Genomic DNA, 18,675 nt, shown 5'->3' with positions numbered 1-18,675 from the left:
GTTCATACACCGGATATAGGAAGTGGTTGAGGGCATAGAAGATGGAAATGTGGAAGAGTTGACAGGTGATACAAAGGGTTGAAAAGGTTATAGGGGGAGGGCAAATAGGCCGGGAAACAGCCTCAGGAGTTGGCTGACCTCTAACCTGAGAGGAGTGGCGAGCTAAACTAGCCATCTGCTGGGTGGTTACGGAAAATCTCACCGTTTCACATGCTTGAGAAAGTCCAGCACTGACAACTGATTGGAACCCGCTAGTCAATAATGACTTTGACTGATTAACTAGTCAACTCTGTCACAGGTACACATAATCTTGTACAGATAAAGTGCATTTTATCATCATAAATCAATGACACAATTGGTTGACTGACCTTTAAAGATGACAGGTTGCAGTCTGCAGGTGTGTAGCAGCTCATCAGGGATTGTTACAGACAGCCCTGCCGGAGAAAGTGGGGTTAAGGACCCCTGAGATGAACTCAGCGGGGCTGCTGTCTCTGGAAAAAGGACGGAAACATATTTCAATTTACATATACAAACACTACAAGCCACCCAAAACATCATTTCCCCATATATTCTTTTTTTATCTTTTTGTCAATATGTCTCTTCTCTTTTTACCTGTTCTGACTCCATTTGTGATTACAGAGGACACCGATAATGTTGATAAGGCTGATGAAGATGGTGGTGTCTTCAAAGTGCTCTCTGTCAGACTGTTGGCAGATGACTCAGGCGACCAGCCCTTGTGCCTCTTTTTTGGAGGTCCAGCATTTGCATGGGACCCTGCAGGATAAAGAAAAAGATTACATAGCGTATTAGCGTTTTAAAAAAAACAATCTAAATTTAAAAGAATTTAAAGCTGCAGTGGGTAGAAAGCAAAAACATGCAAGTCAGCAGCTCTACCTGTCCCATCTCTGTCGCATTGGCATATGCATGTGCAGAACAGCCAATAGGAATGCTTTCTCTCTCTCTGAAATGACCTGAGATTGGCCAAAGCCTCCCACCAGGGCTAGATTATCTAAAGCCTGAAAAAAAGTCTAGTTTTGTCTCAGACCACTTGAATTACAATATGCTGAAAGATCATTATAGCATTTTTGCCCAACAACGGCAAAAATAAACTGCCACAGATTTAAATACATTTAAAAAATATTGTCATTGGTAAATATAGTTATTGTTTTCTTATTTTACAGTTGTTCTGCTTTGTACCAGCTATGGGATCTTGTTGTTGCTCATAAGTTGCTGCTCCTGCTTTAATATTTGTCACTGCAATTTCATTTGTTGAGTTGATATATTTCCACTATTTTCAGTGTTACATTTTTTTTACAATACAGTTTGCTTTAGGAATGATTTCCTGTATAGCAGAGAAGTCACTTTTCTAATTCTAATAACCCACAAATAAATAAAGCATACACTAAATCATGTTTTAGGATGGACTTCTGTTGAAACAGTAACGTAAAGTTGTATTTTAGTCAAACATTAATCTTTCTTTTCCTCTTTCTTGCAACCTCTGTTGAAATGCAGTAATAGAGACACATAAAAGGTCCACTTGTTAAAAGGGCCATGAAAAAAACATCAACAGGAAGGAAGCTTTTCATTCAGCGAGAAAGCAGGAAATAAGAGGAGACAGAGAAGGAATTTTATAACCCTAGTTAATAGAGGTGACAGACAGAGGGAGAGGGAGGGAGAGAGACAGAACGACAAAGGACAACCCATAACACACAATGCAGCTGCCTGGCTCCTGTATAGCAGGGGTGTTATAACACACACACACACACACACACACACACACACACACACACACACACACACACACACACACACACACACACACACACACACAGTTTGGGCTGCTGGTGGTAGGAGCGCTCCCTTTCAGAGGTGTGAAGACACCCAGGGGAGGGGTATAATAACAACAGACACAATCTGACCACGTTTACATGCACACAAGAAGCCAGATAATGGTTAGAAATCAGACAATTATGCTATACATACTGTAAGATGAGCTACAATATTCAGATCTTTAAAAGGTATATTATACAGTATACCTTACTAAAAAACAATGTATAGACTAATACAAAAGTAATCCCTCTCAATCATCACTTATGAGCCAATAGAAGTGTGTGGGGTGTGTGTGTATCTGCAGAGACCTTACCCTCTGCCTGTTTGTCTGTGTTTGGGACGTTTAAGGGCGTTTTGGGCCCCATGTTGCTGTGTAACCCCCAGTCAATAACAGTGTGCAGGTTATGCAGCCCGTTCTCATTCGCAGGTACCGTAAGGCCCCTCAGCGTCTCATAGCGACACACAAGTTTAACCAAAACACACACAGGATGAAGCTTTGCATTCACACAAAACACGGCAATGTGTCTTCTTCCTGCGGATGTGTGGGTGTGTTTTATCGTGCTTTAAAATGTATCCGCCATGACACAATAAACAATCAAATTTTAACCCTCTGATTTACTGCTTTGTTTGGTGCTCCCTCTGTTCATTTTCTCTCTGGCTCGTTGAGCCGGGGAGGAGGGGCCAACTTTGAACGCTGTGTTTACAAACAGTAAGTCATACCTACTTCTACCTTTATACCCCAATGTACATGCAGTTAGTTGATGCGATCAGATTTCTTCAACAACCATATTAGTTCAGGCATATAGTATTATAAGTTAATATTGAGGAATTTCTTTTGTGTTTAAATCTTCTTATTCACAGCATTTATGTTTATCAAATAGATCTTATGTCCTTGATATATACACATCCTTCTGGATATTAACTGGATTATAGAGCTGAAGTTATCAGTGTGCACATCTGTACCTGTAGCTGAGGGTCTCCCAGGCCTTGACTGATGTAAAGGTGGATGGGCGATGGAGGGAACAGCATGGTTGCCATTTGTCAGCGAGTTGGGGGCATCAATTATTTGTGGCAGACCACTCGGGTCCATATTTGATTCTGCTATTTACAGATAGACGAAAATGAATCAATAGTATTAATGACCGTAACTTTGAATGAAAAACATTTCTGTGATTATTACATATTGCCTTCTCTCCACTAGTTTAAGTGTGATACGGGTATCTGTCAACAACTGTTTGCACTGCCATTAATGTTTAGTGATCTCATGGTAAAATTAGAGTATGTAGTCTGAAACAGTAAAATACTTCTTTGGGCCTGAGAACACAAACAAATAACCAAGACAACAGAACAATTTTCAACGAGAACATTGATATCAACGTTGCATTTTTGGATTTGGTATTCACATTTCTGTGTGTTTGTGTGTGTTACCTGTGTAGCTGCCAGGTGTGTGTGATGAGTGTTTCAGTGCCATGTTTGGTGGTTGTTCAGCTGATATTGCATGGCCTTCTGAGAGGCTGGACCCCATCTGTCTCATCCTGCCATCTGAAACACACACAGACACAAGAGCTATGTTATTTCTTATCCAGGGAGACAGAAACATTTCAGTAGCTAGGTAATTGCAATAACGTATTTGTTGTGCGTGCGTGTGTGGGCACACTTTGGAGTAATAACAGAGGCCGTTTCAAAAAGTAAGTTTACCAAACTCTTAAGCTTCACTCTTTTCCTCCAAGAGTAAAGAATTAAGAACCAAGCAGAAACAACAGGATAAGGTTAGAAACATTGAGAGAACTTGATATCCACAGGGTTAGTGTCCTTGCTCATAGGCGTTTTCACCAGATGGTGTCCATTCAAACCATTTTAATTTGATGGGTTACCCCCAGACTGTGGCCTCTGTGTATACTCTGTGTATACTCTGCAGTCTCACCTTTCCTCTGACCTTAAGGTCCTACCTGTCCATCTGGTCAGATCCATACACTCATTGTTTGTTTTGTCAGATTTTTAGACATTTTTATGACTATACAAGACCTAAACTAAAGATAAAGGCCTCTAACCAAAAGCATGACTTGCTTATAACTCTACTGCTGAGCCATCAGTGCGTCCCAGAAGGGACAGTACTACTTTAAAGTTATTGTCCGTAAGATTTTCATATAGTTATAGTTAAGTTTCTATCTATCAAAGAGTGAGTTAAAACAATGGTGATTGAGCATATGACCCGCTGATGAACGTGCTTGTATTTGCTGCTTTGTCAAGTAATAGGATCTGAGTGTCAGTGGTGACTTTCCCACCCTAAATTCAAGTATGCGCACAGTTAGTGACGCTTTTTACATCAGTCAGCAGGGGTTGGTCTATCCCCGTCTGCCCCATGGATGTATTAAGAGGTGGAGCTTGTAAGTGCCGGTTATGCTGCGTTCCATTGTACTTAGTAATTGAGAACTATGGACATTTATTTACTGCTGACAGAGAAAGATGACAGTTCAACTTCGAGTCCAAAGTAAAATGAACAAAATTCTAAACTCCGGTCTGTCGTCTATGTAATGAATCACCCTCTCTCCACGAAGTCGCTTTTCGGGACGAACATTCAGGAAATGACTGCCAGGGTGCAAACCACCCAAAGCCTCAGAGAAGCTGGGCTCTCATGTCCGCCTGTAGCAGCAGCAGTCAGGGCGCTGCCAGTGGGTTTGGCAGCTCCACTAGCCTGCGGAGAGCTTTGGGGATCACGTCACCTGCCATCCCAGACCTGCTCACCCATTCTCACCTTGGGCTTTGGGGCAGCTTCTGCCGTGCCTTCGGGAGAAGGCAGCACCACCACCAACAACCCCCTTTTTATATAAGTAAAGGGCGTACATTTTGTATGGGCTTCCCTGCACTTTTGGATGCTCAGGTTGGTTTAGATGTTAACATTGTTAACCATGTTGTGTCAGCTAATACTGTTAGCAGTGCACTTGGGTCGGAGGCCCTTTCCCCTCTGGGTGAGGCGAATAAGGGGAAAGCGGTGCATGCTACCCGCTCTTCCTTGGCCTCTAGTTCATCAGCTAAGGTTTATATCACATTCTGCCTCAGTGGCAATTAGGGTGTTTGTGTCACATAGGTTAGATGCCCGCATCTAGTGCACTAACTTTGCGGTAAACAGTGCTGGAAAACATCACGCCGCCCCAATAGCCTCTGTGAGTAATTCCAATAGCTGCATTAGCACTGTTGACTGTGTTAGCATGGTTAGCCATGTAAGGTTGCTGGGGAAGCTCTATCATCTCCATGGCTGTGCGTGTCCCTACACAGCTCTTATCTTCATGGATGTATTAGCTCTTAGCTCATCTTAGCCTAAACTGCAATCTGTATGGACTGGAGCATGTGAAGGCATCGCGCAGGTGAGAGCTGCAATCTACTGACGTCATTCATTCGAGACTGTTCGTTTTTGAAAGGAACTCTGGGAGCTACAGTCCCAGAGGCGCGCCTGCAATTACATCTTACCGCCAAAGCTGCCGCTAGAAACAACCTAACTCAAATAGTACGGACTACAACTTTAAATGTAAACATTCAAAGAAAAAAATCCAAAACCCCAAAAAATTTGTGTTTGGTTCCACCTTTCGAATCCAAAAATTACTCCAGTTGCTCCAATGAAACACATGTATCCATCTCTTACCGTGTCCCCGCCAGCAGATGGGAGCTCCTTTGACCAGCACGCCCTGGTTGTTTCGGTGCAGATGGTACTTCAAGTGCGTCTGTTTCTTGGGCTGGGTGCTGAGCTTCAGATTAATGTGGTTGGAGAACTCTGTGAAATAGCGAAAGCCTTTCTCTCCACAGCCTATACAGTTCCCTGAGAAGCCTGGATAGAGCACACATACAGAAAATGTACGATTACAATAGGCTGCATTTTATGTTCCTACAGTCACACATGTCATCAACTTAAAGGAATATTTATTAGTTACGAGTATAAGGAGGGATAGTATCTAACTATAAAGTAGGGAATCTATAGCCATTTTCACATATGAACTCTGGACAATATCTGAGGAATTACATCCCGACATAGTCCAGAGTTTCCCTTTTACACATGTAGCCCACAACATGAGATTGTTCGTGTTAGATGAGTTCTCACTGGAAATAATCTGTTTGATTTAGACAAAGGGTGGTGCTGGCTAGAGCGTGCAGCAGACTGAATTACACTGCGTCATGGAGACGTTCATAATTTCGTTATAAACAACTAAGTCTCTTGCCGTTCCTTGAATTTGATGATGTTGACGTGGGCCCTTACAGACAGAGGTTCATGTATCTCGTCATCTCTCCAGTTAGACATTTTTGTTGACCCTATTTCTTTACCCTTGTAAGTTTGTTTTCTTCCGGTTTTGAGCGAGTAGAATTAACCTCATCAACATGCCCACCCGCTAGCTGCACATTTTCACACAGACACGTTCAATATTAAAAACTTTGATTAACTGCACGGGCGGAGCTTCAGGGCTCTGCGGGCAGACTGACTGGGGCACCTCTTCAGCTGGCTGTCTTCTTGGATGAGCGAGTCTCGAGTAAGCCGAAAGCAGCAATTCAACAGGCCAAGCAATTGACCGGTTCCAAACATGCCCATTTTCAATGGGCACTGCACTAGTTTTTTAAATTTGGAGAGAGCCTGGGTTGCTGCTTTCCTTTGTCTCCAGTCTTGATGCTAAGCTAGGCTTAACACGTTCCATCTCCTCTGTACTTAAAGCACAGACACAAGATGGATCTCACTCTTGGAAAAAAAGCAAATAAAGGTATTTCTGTAACTATTCCTATAAAAGAAAATAGACATTTTGAGGGTTTTTTCACTTTTTAGCAAACAGTGATGATATTTTCCTGTTTCTCTGTGAGTCTCCTTCCTCACCCAGCAGTGCGTTGTGACCCCGTTCGTCTGGCAGAAAGCGGCGGTCCACGGCACACACCAGCAGGGACTCAGGGAGGGTGGGGGACTTCACCCCAACCAACATGAACCCAGGGGGCACATCCAAGGGATCTGATGCCAGCGAGGACAGATGCAGGTCCCTGCCTGCCTGACAGAAGCCTGTGGGGAGGAAAAGACAGGATAGGACAGTTTCACAAAATGATCTGGTAGCTTTTCTTTGACTTTTAGATTACTGTGTCTCATTGTAGCATAAATAAGAAGAGCAATGATATACACTATGTAAACAGCTGGTCTGGATATATTTCTGCTGCTTATTCACCTTTTAATTGTTGTCATTGAGATTTCTAGTAGAGGCAAATTAACTTTTATCTTCCCAACTACACCACGGCCAACCACACTCACAAAACTGACACTTGCAAATAGTGTGACTGTATATCCAGCAGAATGCACCCATTCCTCATTTGCATGATCCTGATCCTTCTGTAAACCTACAGCACATGCATAAATGAGGTGAACACTGACTAAATGCAAGATGTATCCCTGTACAGGGAAAGTGCAGTTTCAGGTTAGTGTGCTTGTTTTGAAAATCTCCTCGTGAAAATTGTGACTGTAATGCAGTAAAAATTATTTGTAAATGTGGCCCTGTGCGTGATTTGAGTTTTTTTTAGAAGTTGTATATGTGTACAAACCATCCGTGGTGCAGCATCCCTCAGGTGGGGGCTTCATCTGATAGGGTATTGGGGGGCTGTTAGACTCTGAGCCATCTTCATCGTCTTCATCATCATTCTCTGTACGACCTGGTGGGGATATACACAAAAAAACATGTTTAATGGTGAACAAGAGTGACAAGCAGATGCAGATGCAAAAGAGATGTCATAATTCAAATTGAGGAAATAAACTCTTTTGCTGAACTTGTTATCACATCTTCTCCATTGCATCCATGCAACCCACCATCATGTGCCAATGGCTGCTCTGACTCGAGGTATAGCTGTGAGAAGACAGGTCGAGGCACTACGGTGTTCGACCTCAGCGACGCCTCAATGGAGTTATGGAGGACCTCCTCAAAGCGCGTGGTCCGCAGCTGGCCTGCATAGGAGTTCCCCATTGGTGTCCTGCAAAACCACAGTCACCTTGACACTCAAAAGGTATTTGTAAGCTCACAGTAAATTGATTTTGTTTGCAATAACTATTTGCTTGTCCAGTTCAACCTTTACTGCACTGTAAGTCAAGCGTTGCTACTTGTCAGGTACTCTAAATACAGACTTACCAGCCATTCCATTATATTGTATGATTTTGTATTAAATGTAAAGTAGTGTCCGTTTCAGCTTTAGAAACAAACAGGAAAAACTGATTTTGTCATAGTGATCTGGCCAACAAGGTCCTTTAGAGAAAGAAAAAGATCATAAAAGAAACAACTATGACAATAAAAGGACTCTGTATGTGATAAAACACAGAATACAGTGAAAGTTAAAGCCTTCTGACAATGAGAATACATGCACTGCTTAATATTGTCAAGTCTAAGACACACACGCACGCACACACACACACACACACACACACACACACACACACACACACACACACACACACACACACACTCATAGACATATCCACATTATGCACTGACGAGCACTAACACTGAAATCCACTGAAAGCACATCTACTCACATGGAAACACACAAAGGTGGACAGTGGATGGCATCTGTCCAGACAGCATGCCATAAAATCAGCTGAACTGACAGAGTCAGGACACCCTGACCTAGATGCTACACTCTTTTTCTACTTTCTCTCTCTCTGCCTCCCTCTCTCTCTCTCTCTCTCTCTCTCTGGTTTTCTCTCTGACTCACCTCTCTCATCTGCTCAACAACAGATGAGAAACACTCCAATAAAGAAATTCTATGCATGTACTTTTTCATGTGTACGGAACACTGTTGTTGTAATTGTTTAGGTTTAACATATCACCATAAATACATTTGCTTTAGATTATTTGATCCTATTTATTTATCTCATTTTCACATTAAAAGGCACGTAAAAATGATTACAACTGTGTATGTATTTTTCAAAGTGAATGTGTTCAAGTTATTGTATTAGTTTTAGTAAAGTTTAGTCATTTTACATTCTTATTGTTCTTAAAAAGTTTGTTAAAGAACAATAGAAACTGAAGCATTTTTTAAAAGATTTTAACAATGAACTTAGTAAAAGAAGTGCTGTATTATTTGTTTGCAAGACACATCATACACTACTGACGGAATTTAGATAATGTGTGTGGAGTCATGCATGTCACTGTTGCCATCCTCATCTTGAAAATTACAATAATAGATTTTAAGTACATAAGATCCTGAATTAACGTGTAATTTATACTGACTAACCAATGTGTTGGTAAAAAAAAACTGGGTCTGTGAGGAGGGGAATAACTAGGCCGGATTGTAAACACCAACTTAATCCCCTTTATCTAAACCTGTGACTGCACATATGCTGGCTGCCACACACACACACACACACACACACACACACACACACACACACACACACACACACACACACACACACACACACACACAAAAGAAGCTACATATGACTGACTGACAAACCTGGTAGCATGAGACTCACTGACGAGTCACCAACCTGCAGGTCATCTTACTGTAATGAAAAAACAAGCCTGTCAGATTACAGACTTAAAAGTGATGCATTGCTTTACAAAACAATGCATTGCATCTCTTGACAGCAAAAACATGTAATATTTGCCATTTAATTTAAACTTTATTTGTAGCCTGGGTCACCATGCTTTAGCAGGAAACATTTAAGAAGAAGCCAGTGGTCCTTAAATCTGCTCTTTCAACAACAAAAATGAATCTTCATGTTTCAGCACATCCCACTGTGGGACAAACCCAGAATGAAAAAGTAAAACAATCGCAGCACCACTGTTTAGTTTGGAAATCAACCTGAAAATATGAAAGTATAATTATAATTATTATTATTATTTATAACTTGTGAAAAAAAATACATATACTGCATTTTTGATAGTAATAACAGACCCTTAGGGAATTTACTTTTGGACTGATCTCTGCCAAAAAGTCTCAGTGCAGCATCAGCTACATATGCTACTAGCTACAGTACGCTGGTGGTAAAGTAAAGTAAATAAAGTTCCACATGTTGATGTAAACAAGTCCTGAGAATGTGCTCTCATCTTTACATTCTCCTCTTGAGATTCATGTTGGAGATGGACACGCACCCAAACACACTCTCTCTCTCACTCACATACACACACACACACACACACACACACACACACACACACACACACACACACACACACACACACCTCACCAGCCACCTTCTGCTTCCACACTTTCATATGTAAAGACACAGTGCAGGCTTTTAATGCCTTGCACCACTTTGTAGAAAGACAGAGGACGGAAGACAAAAAAGCCCTGTCATAACACAGCCGGCACTGAGAGGAAGTAATCACACCTTCAACCAAAGATCAGACTGATCTTTTTACAACCAGAGGAAGAGGAGACAGGGAGGAGATAAAAGCAGAGAGGTGTATTCCACCTTTTATTGAATCTTGACTAAAATCCTAAACTACTGACCAACTGTTAACCAAATAACCAAGTACTGTAAGTCTAAATCTAAAGCCATTTAATATTTTTTTATTGCATGGTTACTATTGCTCTACCTTAAAGAGGTAAGCCTTAAATAACAAATAATAATAATTTGGCTCTTTTTCTTGTCTTGGGTAGACTTTTCTGCCAAATATTAATTTGGATCAATATCATGTAACATCAAAGAGAGAATTTTCTGCAGGTATTGAAAAAGGTGTGTCCACTATAATTGTAAACAATTTGCTTTAAAATCTAAGGGCTGCAAGGAAGCACACAAAGAGACCTAGTGCTGTGCATTTGTATTGTTCAGTCAAAATGTCCATTTTAATCTGTGGCTGCACATGTACTCTTCCAGTGTAATACAGATCCGGAATCCTTTATTAAGGACTATCTGTTCATAATAAACCCAAAAGACCCATAGCACATACAAGTTGACATGTAGCCTAGCAGAGATGACAGAAATAAGTTGAATGTAAACTTTAAATGAAGCTTTGTTAATCTGTTCTCCTCCCATCTGTCTCCCCCTCCTTCCTCTGTCCCTGACGTGGAAGTGGGAGATCCTTTCATCTCCCCCCTACTTTTCTTCTCTGCCTGTCTTTCTTTCACCCTGGGGAGAGAGACACTATTGTGGTGTTTTATGACCCCGTGGACCCCCTTCCCACCACCACTACACTCAAACACACAACCTCACACATATAAACCAGTAGTTAGGATCCCTTTAAATTATCAGCTCCATGCAATCCACAGACAATACTACCACACCAAAGTTTTTTTTTTTCAAGTATTCAGCACTTTTAAAGAGTTCTTACGAAAATATTTTTTTAGGATATTACTGATTCCCTGTCAAATGAATGTAGCGGATCTAAAAAAAAAAAAAGAACTTACTAAGAAAGACATCTATCATTCTTAACCTGCTATGAATGACGGTAATTTTGGACACAAAGTAAAAATGTATCTTATTGTATGCTACCAAGGATGTTTTATATTAAGAACATGTTAGAAAGATATTTGATGTACTGGTTAATGCGCCTGCAAATTTGCCAGGACTATACATTATGTCCTAGTTAGCTCCTTGCTAATACATGCAAACCCAAATATATACGCTCCCTGCTTTGAGGGTACGGATGTATTAGTTTGAGGGATATCTCAAGGCCAAAGGTGAATCCAAATAACAATGTTTAAGTAAGACTTTGATGTGGCCTATACTTGTAATACACACGTATGAGAATGCACACACACACACACACACACACACACACACACACACACACACATATTCACCCACACACACGCTCTCCCATGGACTCAGGCTCAGTGGACACAAAAGGCTTGTATTGAGGGGTGAAAGGTCATCCTGGGAGAGGTCAGATAAGAACCCCAGGCTCTTTCTCTGTTGGCCAGGCCCACATACCAGTCGTACACACACACAAACAAATGAAGCATCCCTGCTATTCTTTCTTTCTGTTAAGCCTGACAAGCAGGGTTTGGTCTCCAACCTCCACCACTGCACCTTTAAATAGCTGATCATATTACACAGTCACACACACAACCAAAGACATTCACAGTTAAGGGAATGCATTCCTTCAAATATGCATAACAATATGTGTACACACTATCAACAGAAACTGTACTTGAGTGGTAATGTTTGTGTGCGTGTGTGACAGAGATAAAGCAGAGGAATGTTGAGCAGTGTCAGCTGGTCAGTGCAGCATCTCTTTCAGCCTTGAGCAGTAGAATTAAAAGAGAAAGAAAAAAAACGTCCAGCTTTGCAGATGTTCTGTGATCACTGACCCACAGCCAAAAACATATGCAAAGCGATTGCAGTTGTACACACACACATACACAAACACACAGACACACACACACACACACACACACACACACACACACACGTACACACACACACACACACACACACACACACACACACACACACACACACACACACACACACACACACACACACAAGCGAACCCTCAGATGGGCCCATCACTGACCGGTGACCCACATCAAATGCACTCATTCACAGTTTGCTCAACAGACACTGAATTGACGGCCAGCTAGCCAACTGGCCAACTGTTCAGCCAGCCATTCAACTATACATCTACATACTCATCCATATACTGAACTGGTCAGCCACTCAGCTAACCTGTCAACCGAATTTCCAATCACTACCCTCCAGGCACCCTCATACTAATCATTTACAAACAGTGTTTTATTTCTAAACATGCATTTACAATGTCAATTTATCCAGCATGCTATACTGGAAAACACTGTCAGATTTGAGCTACGGTGAGACTATACAGGCAACATACTGTACAGATATGCTGTATTTCTGTCTTCTGCAGCACACTGAGATGGTGTGCCTACATATTTACAGTATACTATCTGCTAGAGTTAGTGTAAAGAAATAGCTGTAAGGCACCACAAAGCTCTAACTTACTGAATATGCAATGCCTGCTCTGCCTGTTGCTTCTCTATGTTGCTCCACGTCCTTGAGCAGTTTTTTTTCTTCTGCTCTCTCTATCTTAGCATAACTCCCGGGGAACTTGTGTTGTCTACAGGCATGGAAATCTGGCTGAAAAAAGTAGTTTGTGATAGCTGCAAGAGCTATCACAAACTTAAACTTAAATAAAAAGTAATGACCCACGCAAACACTGTCACTTTGCACACATACATTGTATTATTTTTATCCAGTGTTAATTATTTTTATAATATATATGTCTACTGTGCGAGTTTTGTTTTTGCACTGTATGTTGAGGCTACGTCTAAGACGATTTTCTGTCATGACAGACGATAAAGTTTTCTGAATCTGAACTGGATAGACAAGTGAATTTTCACACATCCAACTCAGCATCAAATGTTATGAGCAGCATCAGGAGTCAGTACAATCTTAATGCACTAACAAACTGCAGCAACTCTACTTTCTCTATGTTTTTCTTCAAGTTTTAATAACAAAACTGATTTATTTAACACCACGGGCACCAGGACCAATATGACAAAATAAAACAATAGTTAATGATTTATTAGAGAAATGTTCTAAAAAATCCTATTATGACACATTTAGAGCACACCAGTATATCTGTTGAAACAACAAAACATGTTTTGTTGTTGAAGAGAGGTATAAAGGTATCTATAAGCACTCACCTGTTTTAGTACATTGTAGTGTTACATAAGGGCAATTTCCCCGAAATAACTGTAACATTTTCTATTAAACGATTTTGTGGCAGCCAAAATGGCTTGACCAAAATACATTTTTGGAAAACATGAAATTAATTCATGAGATGCATTTGGAATATGAGTTAGGCATTATGTAAAATGGCTATATTACAACATAACAGATAGACAGAGAAAAAAAGATCAGGTACACTATGCATGACATGGAGGAACCATCTATTGTTACTGGAAAAGTCATTAGTGTAGCCTAGCATGTTACCCGTTTATGATAAGTTAAAAATGGTTTGCGAAAGTACAGTAGTTTTCAGGATATAACTTTAGCCACGGAAAGAAAAATGGGGGACATTTTGGGGATGAAACGGGTTTACAGTTAAATCCCAAAACTCCATATTACACAGAGAACTGTCCTTTTAAGCTTGGTGACGATAAAGATAAACATGAACAAAGTGTGAAAACGGACCACAGCTTTTCCAGCAAAACAGACACATTTTACAACTGAAAGACACAGCTCCCCAGTTTAAACATCTTCTGAAACATTGTTAATATTGTTACCATTGATTATTTCCCTTTTCCTAACAGCATCAGCAACAACTGAGCATGGTGGTCTTGCTTCATCAAGAAGACAAGGTAACGTGCTCTACCTGCAGAAAACACTACGGTAAAACCACAAAATGCGAAAACAACTGCTGATAGAACTTACCTTTACAATCCAGCGGGAGAAGCACAAAAACTATTCTTCATGAAGACTGAAAGTTGATCCAACGTGCTGTCACCATGACTCCGACCGGCGCTAGACTGGACTGGGTGTAGCGCGTGTCATCACCTCTGATCTCAGCGAGAGAGGGTCCCTCCCCCTCTTCCTGCACAAAAATGGTATGGTCCAAGAGTCGGGTAACTCTGCTTTACCACTGCGTTTTTAGCATATCTTTTAATGATGGAGATGTTTCTACTCATTTTGGACACTACTCATTTTGGACACTATGTTGTTTATATAAATAGTCCATGATAATGTTTTTTTTAGCCAGTTTTACCTGTTCGATAGCATCTCCCTGCAATGAAAGGCACAGTCCAAGAGTCGGGTAACTCTGCTTTACCACTGCGTTTTTACTTTACTAATTTCTCTTTTCAAAGGTAATGTCATATCGTAGCCTGTCATAATCGTTGTATTATTTTAATGATCAGGCAACAATACAAAGGTGGAAAGAAATGTGACAGGATAGGCTACATCAGGTAACGTTAGGCTATGCTAAACCAGATAGGCCTCTGAAAAAAAAGATATCCAACATAACGAATGATCAGATTTAGTGGTCTGAGGTGTTTATGGTGAGCATGCTTTTTTCTCTCTTTCTCCCTGGTCTGGACAGTCATGAATCATGATCTGATTAGTAGTTAATTAATGGGATCAAATGGACCAAACAAACTTAAAGGGGCTGTGATCAATATTCATAACATTAATATAGTAGTAAACAACTATTTGGTATGTTAAGATATAGTAATAGAGTAATAGCATCCTGAGCAGAGAATGAAGTCCCGCTCTCTCTGTAGCCCCTTTCACACAACCTGTTCAAGGCGGGACTGTTGAGCCTTTGAGCTGCATCACCGTCTGTGTTGGTGTGAAAGTTTCAAAGATGGAATGGGGGGACAGAGTTGTTGCGCCTTGTGTTAAAAGAACAGCCGGCATGGCGGACTCATATGGCGTTCTTCCATTACATGGTACTTGCTCGACTCTCCTCGACTCTACTCGCCTCGACTTGACTCGTCCGTTTTCCATTGCAGATTTTAGTACCGCCTCAGCGTGGCTGGTCGTCATAGCGGCGCCATAACCTAACGCGACACACACACACACAGAACGTTGAAGGTGTGTTGTTGTTGCCACAGCCAGAAGACACATTTAGTTTCAAATGAAGCTGGAGGCAGCAAAAAAACCCACAGCTGGCTAAACTATTTAAAAATGGCGGGTTTGTTCAGGACATCCCCCTCTGTCGCTTTCACGTCACCTTTTGGTATCGGCTCAGCTCGCTTGGAACCTCGACTGAGGTGGTACTAAAAAAAGTACCTGTTAACAGGTACCAGGTACTTTTTTTCGTAATGGAAAACCAAAAAAGGCGAGTAGAGTCGAGGCGAGTCGAGCAGGTACCATGTAATGGAAAAGCGCCAATAGACTGTATAAAACTAGGGCGGACTACATTCACACAGCCTGTATGATGCACGAGTCAGGCCACAGGTCAAAAGGTGACAAAGCAGTGTTCCAAACAGCCGAAGTTATTAATAACTTACAGAAATATTACATGCCATTAAATCACTGGGGGTGGCATTATGCCGCCTTTACTTGGTTGTGTGTGTATAAAGAAAGCCGGCTGCAGAATCTCTGCGTAAAAGGGGCTTGTGTTTGTTGTAATATGAGGTTCTTTGTTTTGATAGCCGGTCTAGCTGTGTGTGTGTTAGTGCATGTGGGTGCCTTGTGTGTTGGTATCTGATACAGAGGACTGTGACAATGCGTCAGTATTTGACAAGTTATTGTTTTATTGTTTATTAAGGATCCCCATTAGTCATCACCGTAGTGAAGACTATTTTTTCTGGGGTCCAACACAAGGCAAACACAAATAATATTATAAAGCAAAAATACATATTGTTAGAACAATGAAAACCTCCTGGATTTTATAAAACAAAAGGCACAGTAGCATGTTATAAAAACAACAAAACAGTAACATGAAATAAAATATATAGTAAAGAAAGAAAAGAATAACAGAATCAAACAGGTTTTAACCAAAACTCCTTGATGATAACAGCTTCTCTTAGTTTCTTTTTTAAGCTTGAAGTATTTCCCATTAGGATTAAATGTGGGGGAGGCTGTTCCAATATGTTACAGCTCTATACATTACCATTTTTTTAAGGGCATTGGTTCTGGGCATTGGCAGGATAAAGCCATAACCTACAGCCAGTCTGGTATCATAAACATGTCTATCATTGGTAGGTAATAGCTACGAGAACAGGTTGGTGGGTTTACGTAATGTACAAATATTCTTTAAAAATACCATCAGGCTGCATGCTAGTCTTTCATCTACTGTCATCTATGACAGTCTGGTATGCATTTCTTCCACATTACTCCTTGTGGGCAGCGAAGAACAAGGCAAGCTGCTCTGTTTTTTATGAGCTGTAATTTGACAAGCTCCTGTTTTGACGCACTAGACCAGATCACAGAGCAATAGTCTAGATGGGACAAGACTAGAGACTGTGTTACTCACTTAATTATTGACTTTGTCGACAGTCAAGCATATCTTTTAATGATGGAGATGTTTCTACTCATTTTGGACACTATGTTGTTTATATTAATAGTCCATGATAATGTTTTTTTTAGCCAGTTTTACCTGTTCGATAGCATCTCCCTGCAATGAAAGGCACAGTTTGTGGTCCGACGTTGATGCATGCTTTGAGCCCAAGATTATACTTTTTGTTTTTGAAACATTCAATTTTAATTTGTTTTTTGAGACCCATTTAGCAACAAGCATTAACTCTTGTTGCAGCAGCCTAGTTCCCTGCAGAGGTGTCCATTGTAGTGTCATCTGCGTACATTACCATACCTGCATGTTTTAATACATATGGCATATCATTTATAAAGATAGAATAAAGGAGAGGGCCAAATATCACCCATTGTTGTCTATTAAACAAGTAATTTTTCATCCAATTAATAGCAGAGTCTTTGGATTTATAAGCACATAGCTTCATGAGTAGTAGCTCATGATCTTAAATATCAAAGGCTCTACTAAAATCTAATAGTACAGCTCCTACAATTGACTTCCTGTCAATTTGTTTTAGCCAATCATCAGTTAGGGCAGCTGGTGCTGTACTTGTAGAGTATCCTACTTTATATGCATGCTGAACATCCTCGTTAATGCTGTTTACCATAAAATAATGCTGAATCTGCTTAAATGCAATTCCCTCCAGTAATTTGCTTAAGACAGGTATACTGATCGGCCTGCTGTTTGACTCTGTAAATGGTTCTTTACTGTTTTTGGGAAGGGGAATAACCATTGCAATCTTCCACAATCTTCCACTTCCACGCTTGCCAATCTGCTGAGTTACTAGATGTGATATAGCAGCTTTTTTCAATATGTCTCTTTCCTGCATACATGTTGTCAATTCATCATCAAGCCAAGGGGCTCTGATTGCTCTGACAGAGAGCTTCTTCACCGTGGCATGACTATCACAAACAGCAGAAAATAATTTCAGAAACTTGACAATACATCCTCTGCATCCATAATCTCCAGTACATTATCCCAAAGGATATTTTTTATATGTTCAAGAAACTCCTTTTTCAGAGATTATTTTATAAATTACTCTAGGCCCAGATTTAGGGACCTTAATTTTCATAGCTAAGGCAATAATGTTGTGGTCACTAAAACCTACAGGTACAGATTGCACTTTTGAACATTTGTCTGCAGCATTTGTAAAAAAGTGATCTATGTAAGTTGCTGAGGTAAGTCCTTCATGATTGATAGTAATTCTAGTTAGATAGATTACATACAGAAGCTGCATCTTTCAACTTTCTTTTTAAAGCACAATTCCTAGCGAACCAGTTTATATTCAAATCACCTATAAGAATATGTCCATGTCCATTTCAGTTACATTCTGCAGCATTGTGCATATCCTATCTAAATATTCAATGTTGGAGTTAGGTGGCCTATAGCAACAGCAAGTCAATATTGGTTTGCGTTTGTGGAATGTGAACTTGAAGCCATAATGCTTCCACACCATTCACACCTCGATCTTTCCTGATTTTAGCTGGAATGCTATTTTGAATTTAAAAATCAGTTCCTCCTCCTTGTCTGTCCCTGTCTAGTCTGAAGATGTTGTGTCCTTGTATTGCCACAGCTGTGTCCTCTATGGTTTCATCCAAGTGTGTCTCAGAGATGGCCATTATATGAATATCGTTTTCATGCAAAGTGGGACTTAGCTCATAGACCTTGTTTTTTAAACTACAAATATTTAAATGAGCACATCTGAAACCTATTTATGCAGTTTAAATGAAAAGAGAAAAAAAAATGAAATAATAAAAGTTCTAATATTCATGAGCCTCTATAACTACCTTCTGTTCGGGGTGGATATTTAGAGTGAAGGATCTCCCTTTTTCCTAGGTGGGTGGGCAACAAGCCGGTCATACAATGCAAGGAGGCAATGTCCCCTCTGTCCCTA

The 18,675-nt window shown here is 40.6% G+C and overlaps 1 protein-coding gene across 1 annotated transcript in view; it reads right to left on the bottom strand.

Annotated features, from left to right (window-relative positions):
• greb1 (growth regulating estrogen receptor binding 1) overlaps positions 1-14,272 on the bottom strand; it is a 32,387-nt gene extending 18,115 nt beyond the window's left edge. Inside the window, exons 1-10 of the mRNA XM_078251637.1 lie at positions 14,183-14,272; positions 9,292-9,340; positions 7,652-7,812; positions 7,390-7,497; positions 6,683-6,859; positions 5,471-5,653; positions 3,259-3,372; positions 2,794-2,931; positions 613-774; positions 369-491 (exon numbers count right to left, since the gene is read on the bottom strand). Coding sequence (XP_078107763.1) covers positions 369-491; positions 613-774; positions 2,794-2,931; positions 3,259-3,372; positions 5,471-5,653; positions 6,683-6,859; positions 7,390-7,497; positions 7,652-7,805 — 1,159 coding nt within the window. The 5' untranslated portion in view covers positions 7,806-7,812; positions 9,292-9,340; positions 14,183-14,272. The remainder of the gene's footprint in view (positions 1-368; positions 492-612; positions 775-2,793; positions 2,932-3,258; positions 3,373-5,470; positions 5,654-6,682; positions 6,860-7,389; positions 7,498-7,651; positions 7,813-9,291; positions 9,341-14,182) is intronic.
• Positions 14,273-18,675: the final 4,403 nt, after the last annotated feature.

The sequence above is a fragment of the Sander vitreus genome, chromosome 1 (genome assembly GCF_031162955.1).
Source record: "Sander vitreus isolate 19-12246 chromosome 1, sanVit1, whole genome shotgun sequence".
In the NCBI taxonomy this organism is placed as follows: domain Eukaryota; kingdom Metazoa; phylum Chordata; class Actinopteri; order Perciformes; family Percidae; genus Sander; species Sander vitreus.
Note: the sequence above shows the minus strand (reverse complement) of the source record. Positions and strands in the feature narration are given on the sequence as shown.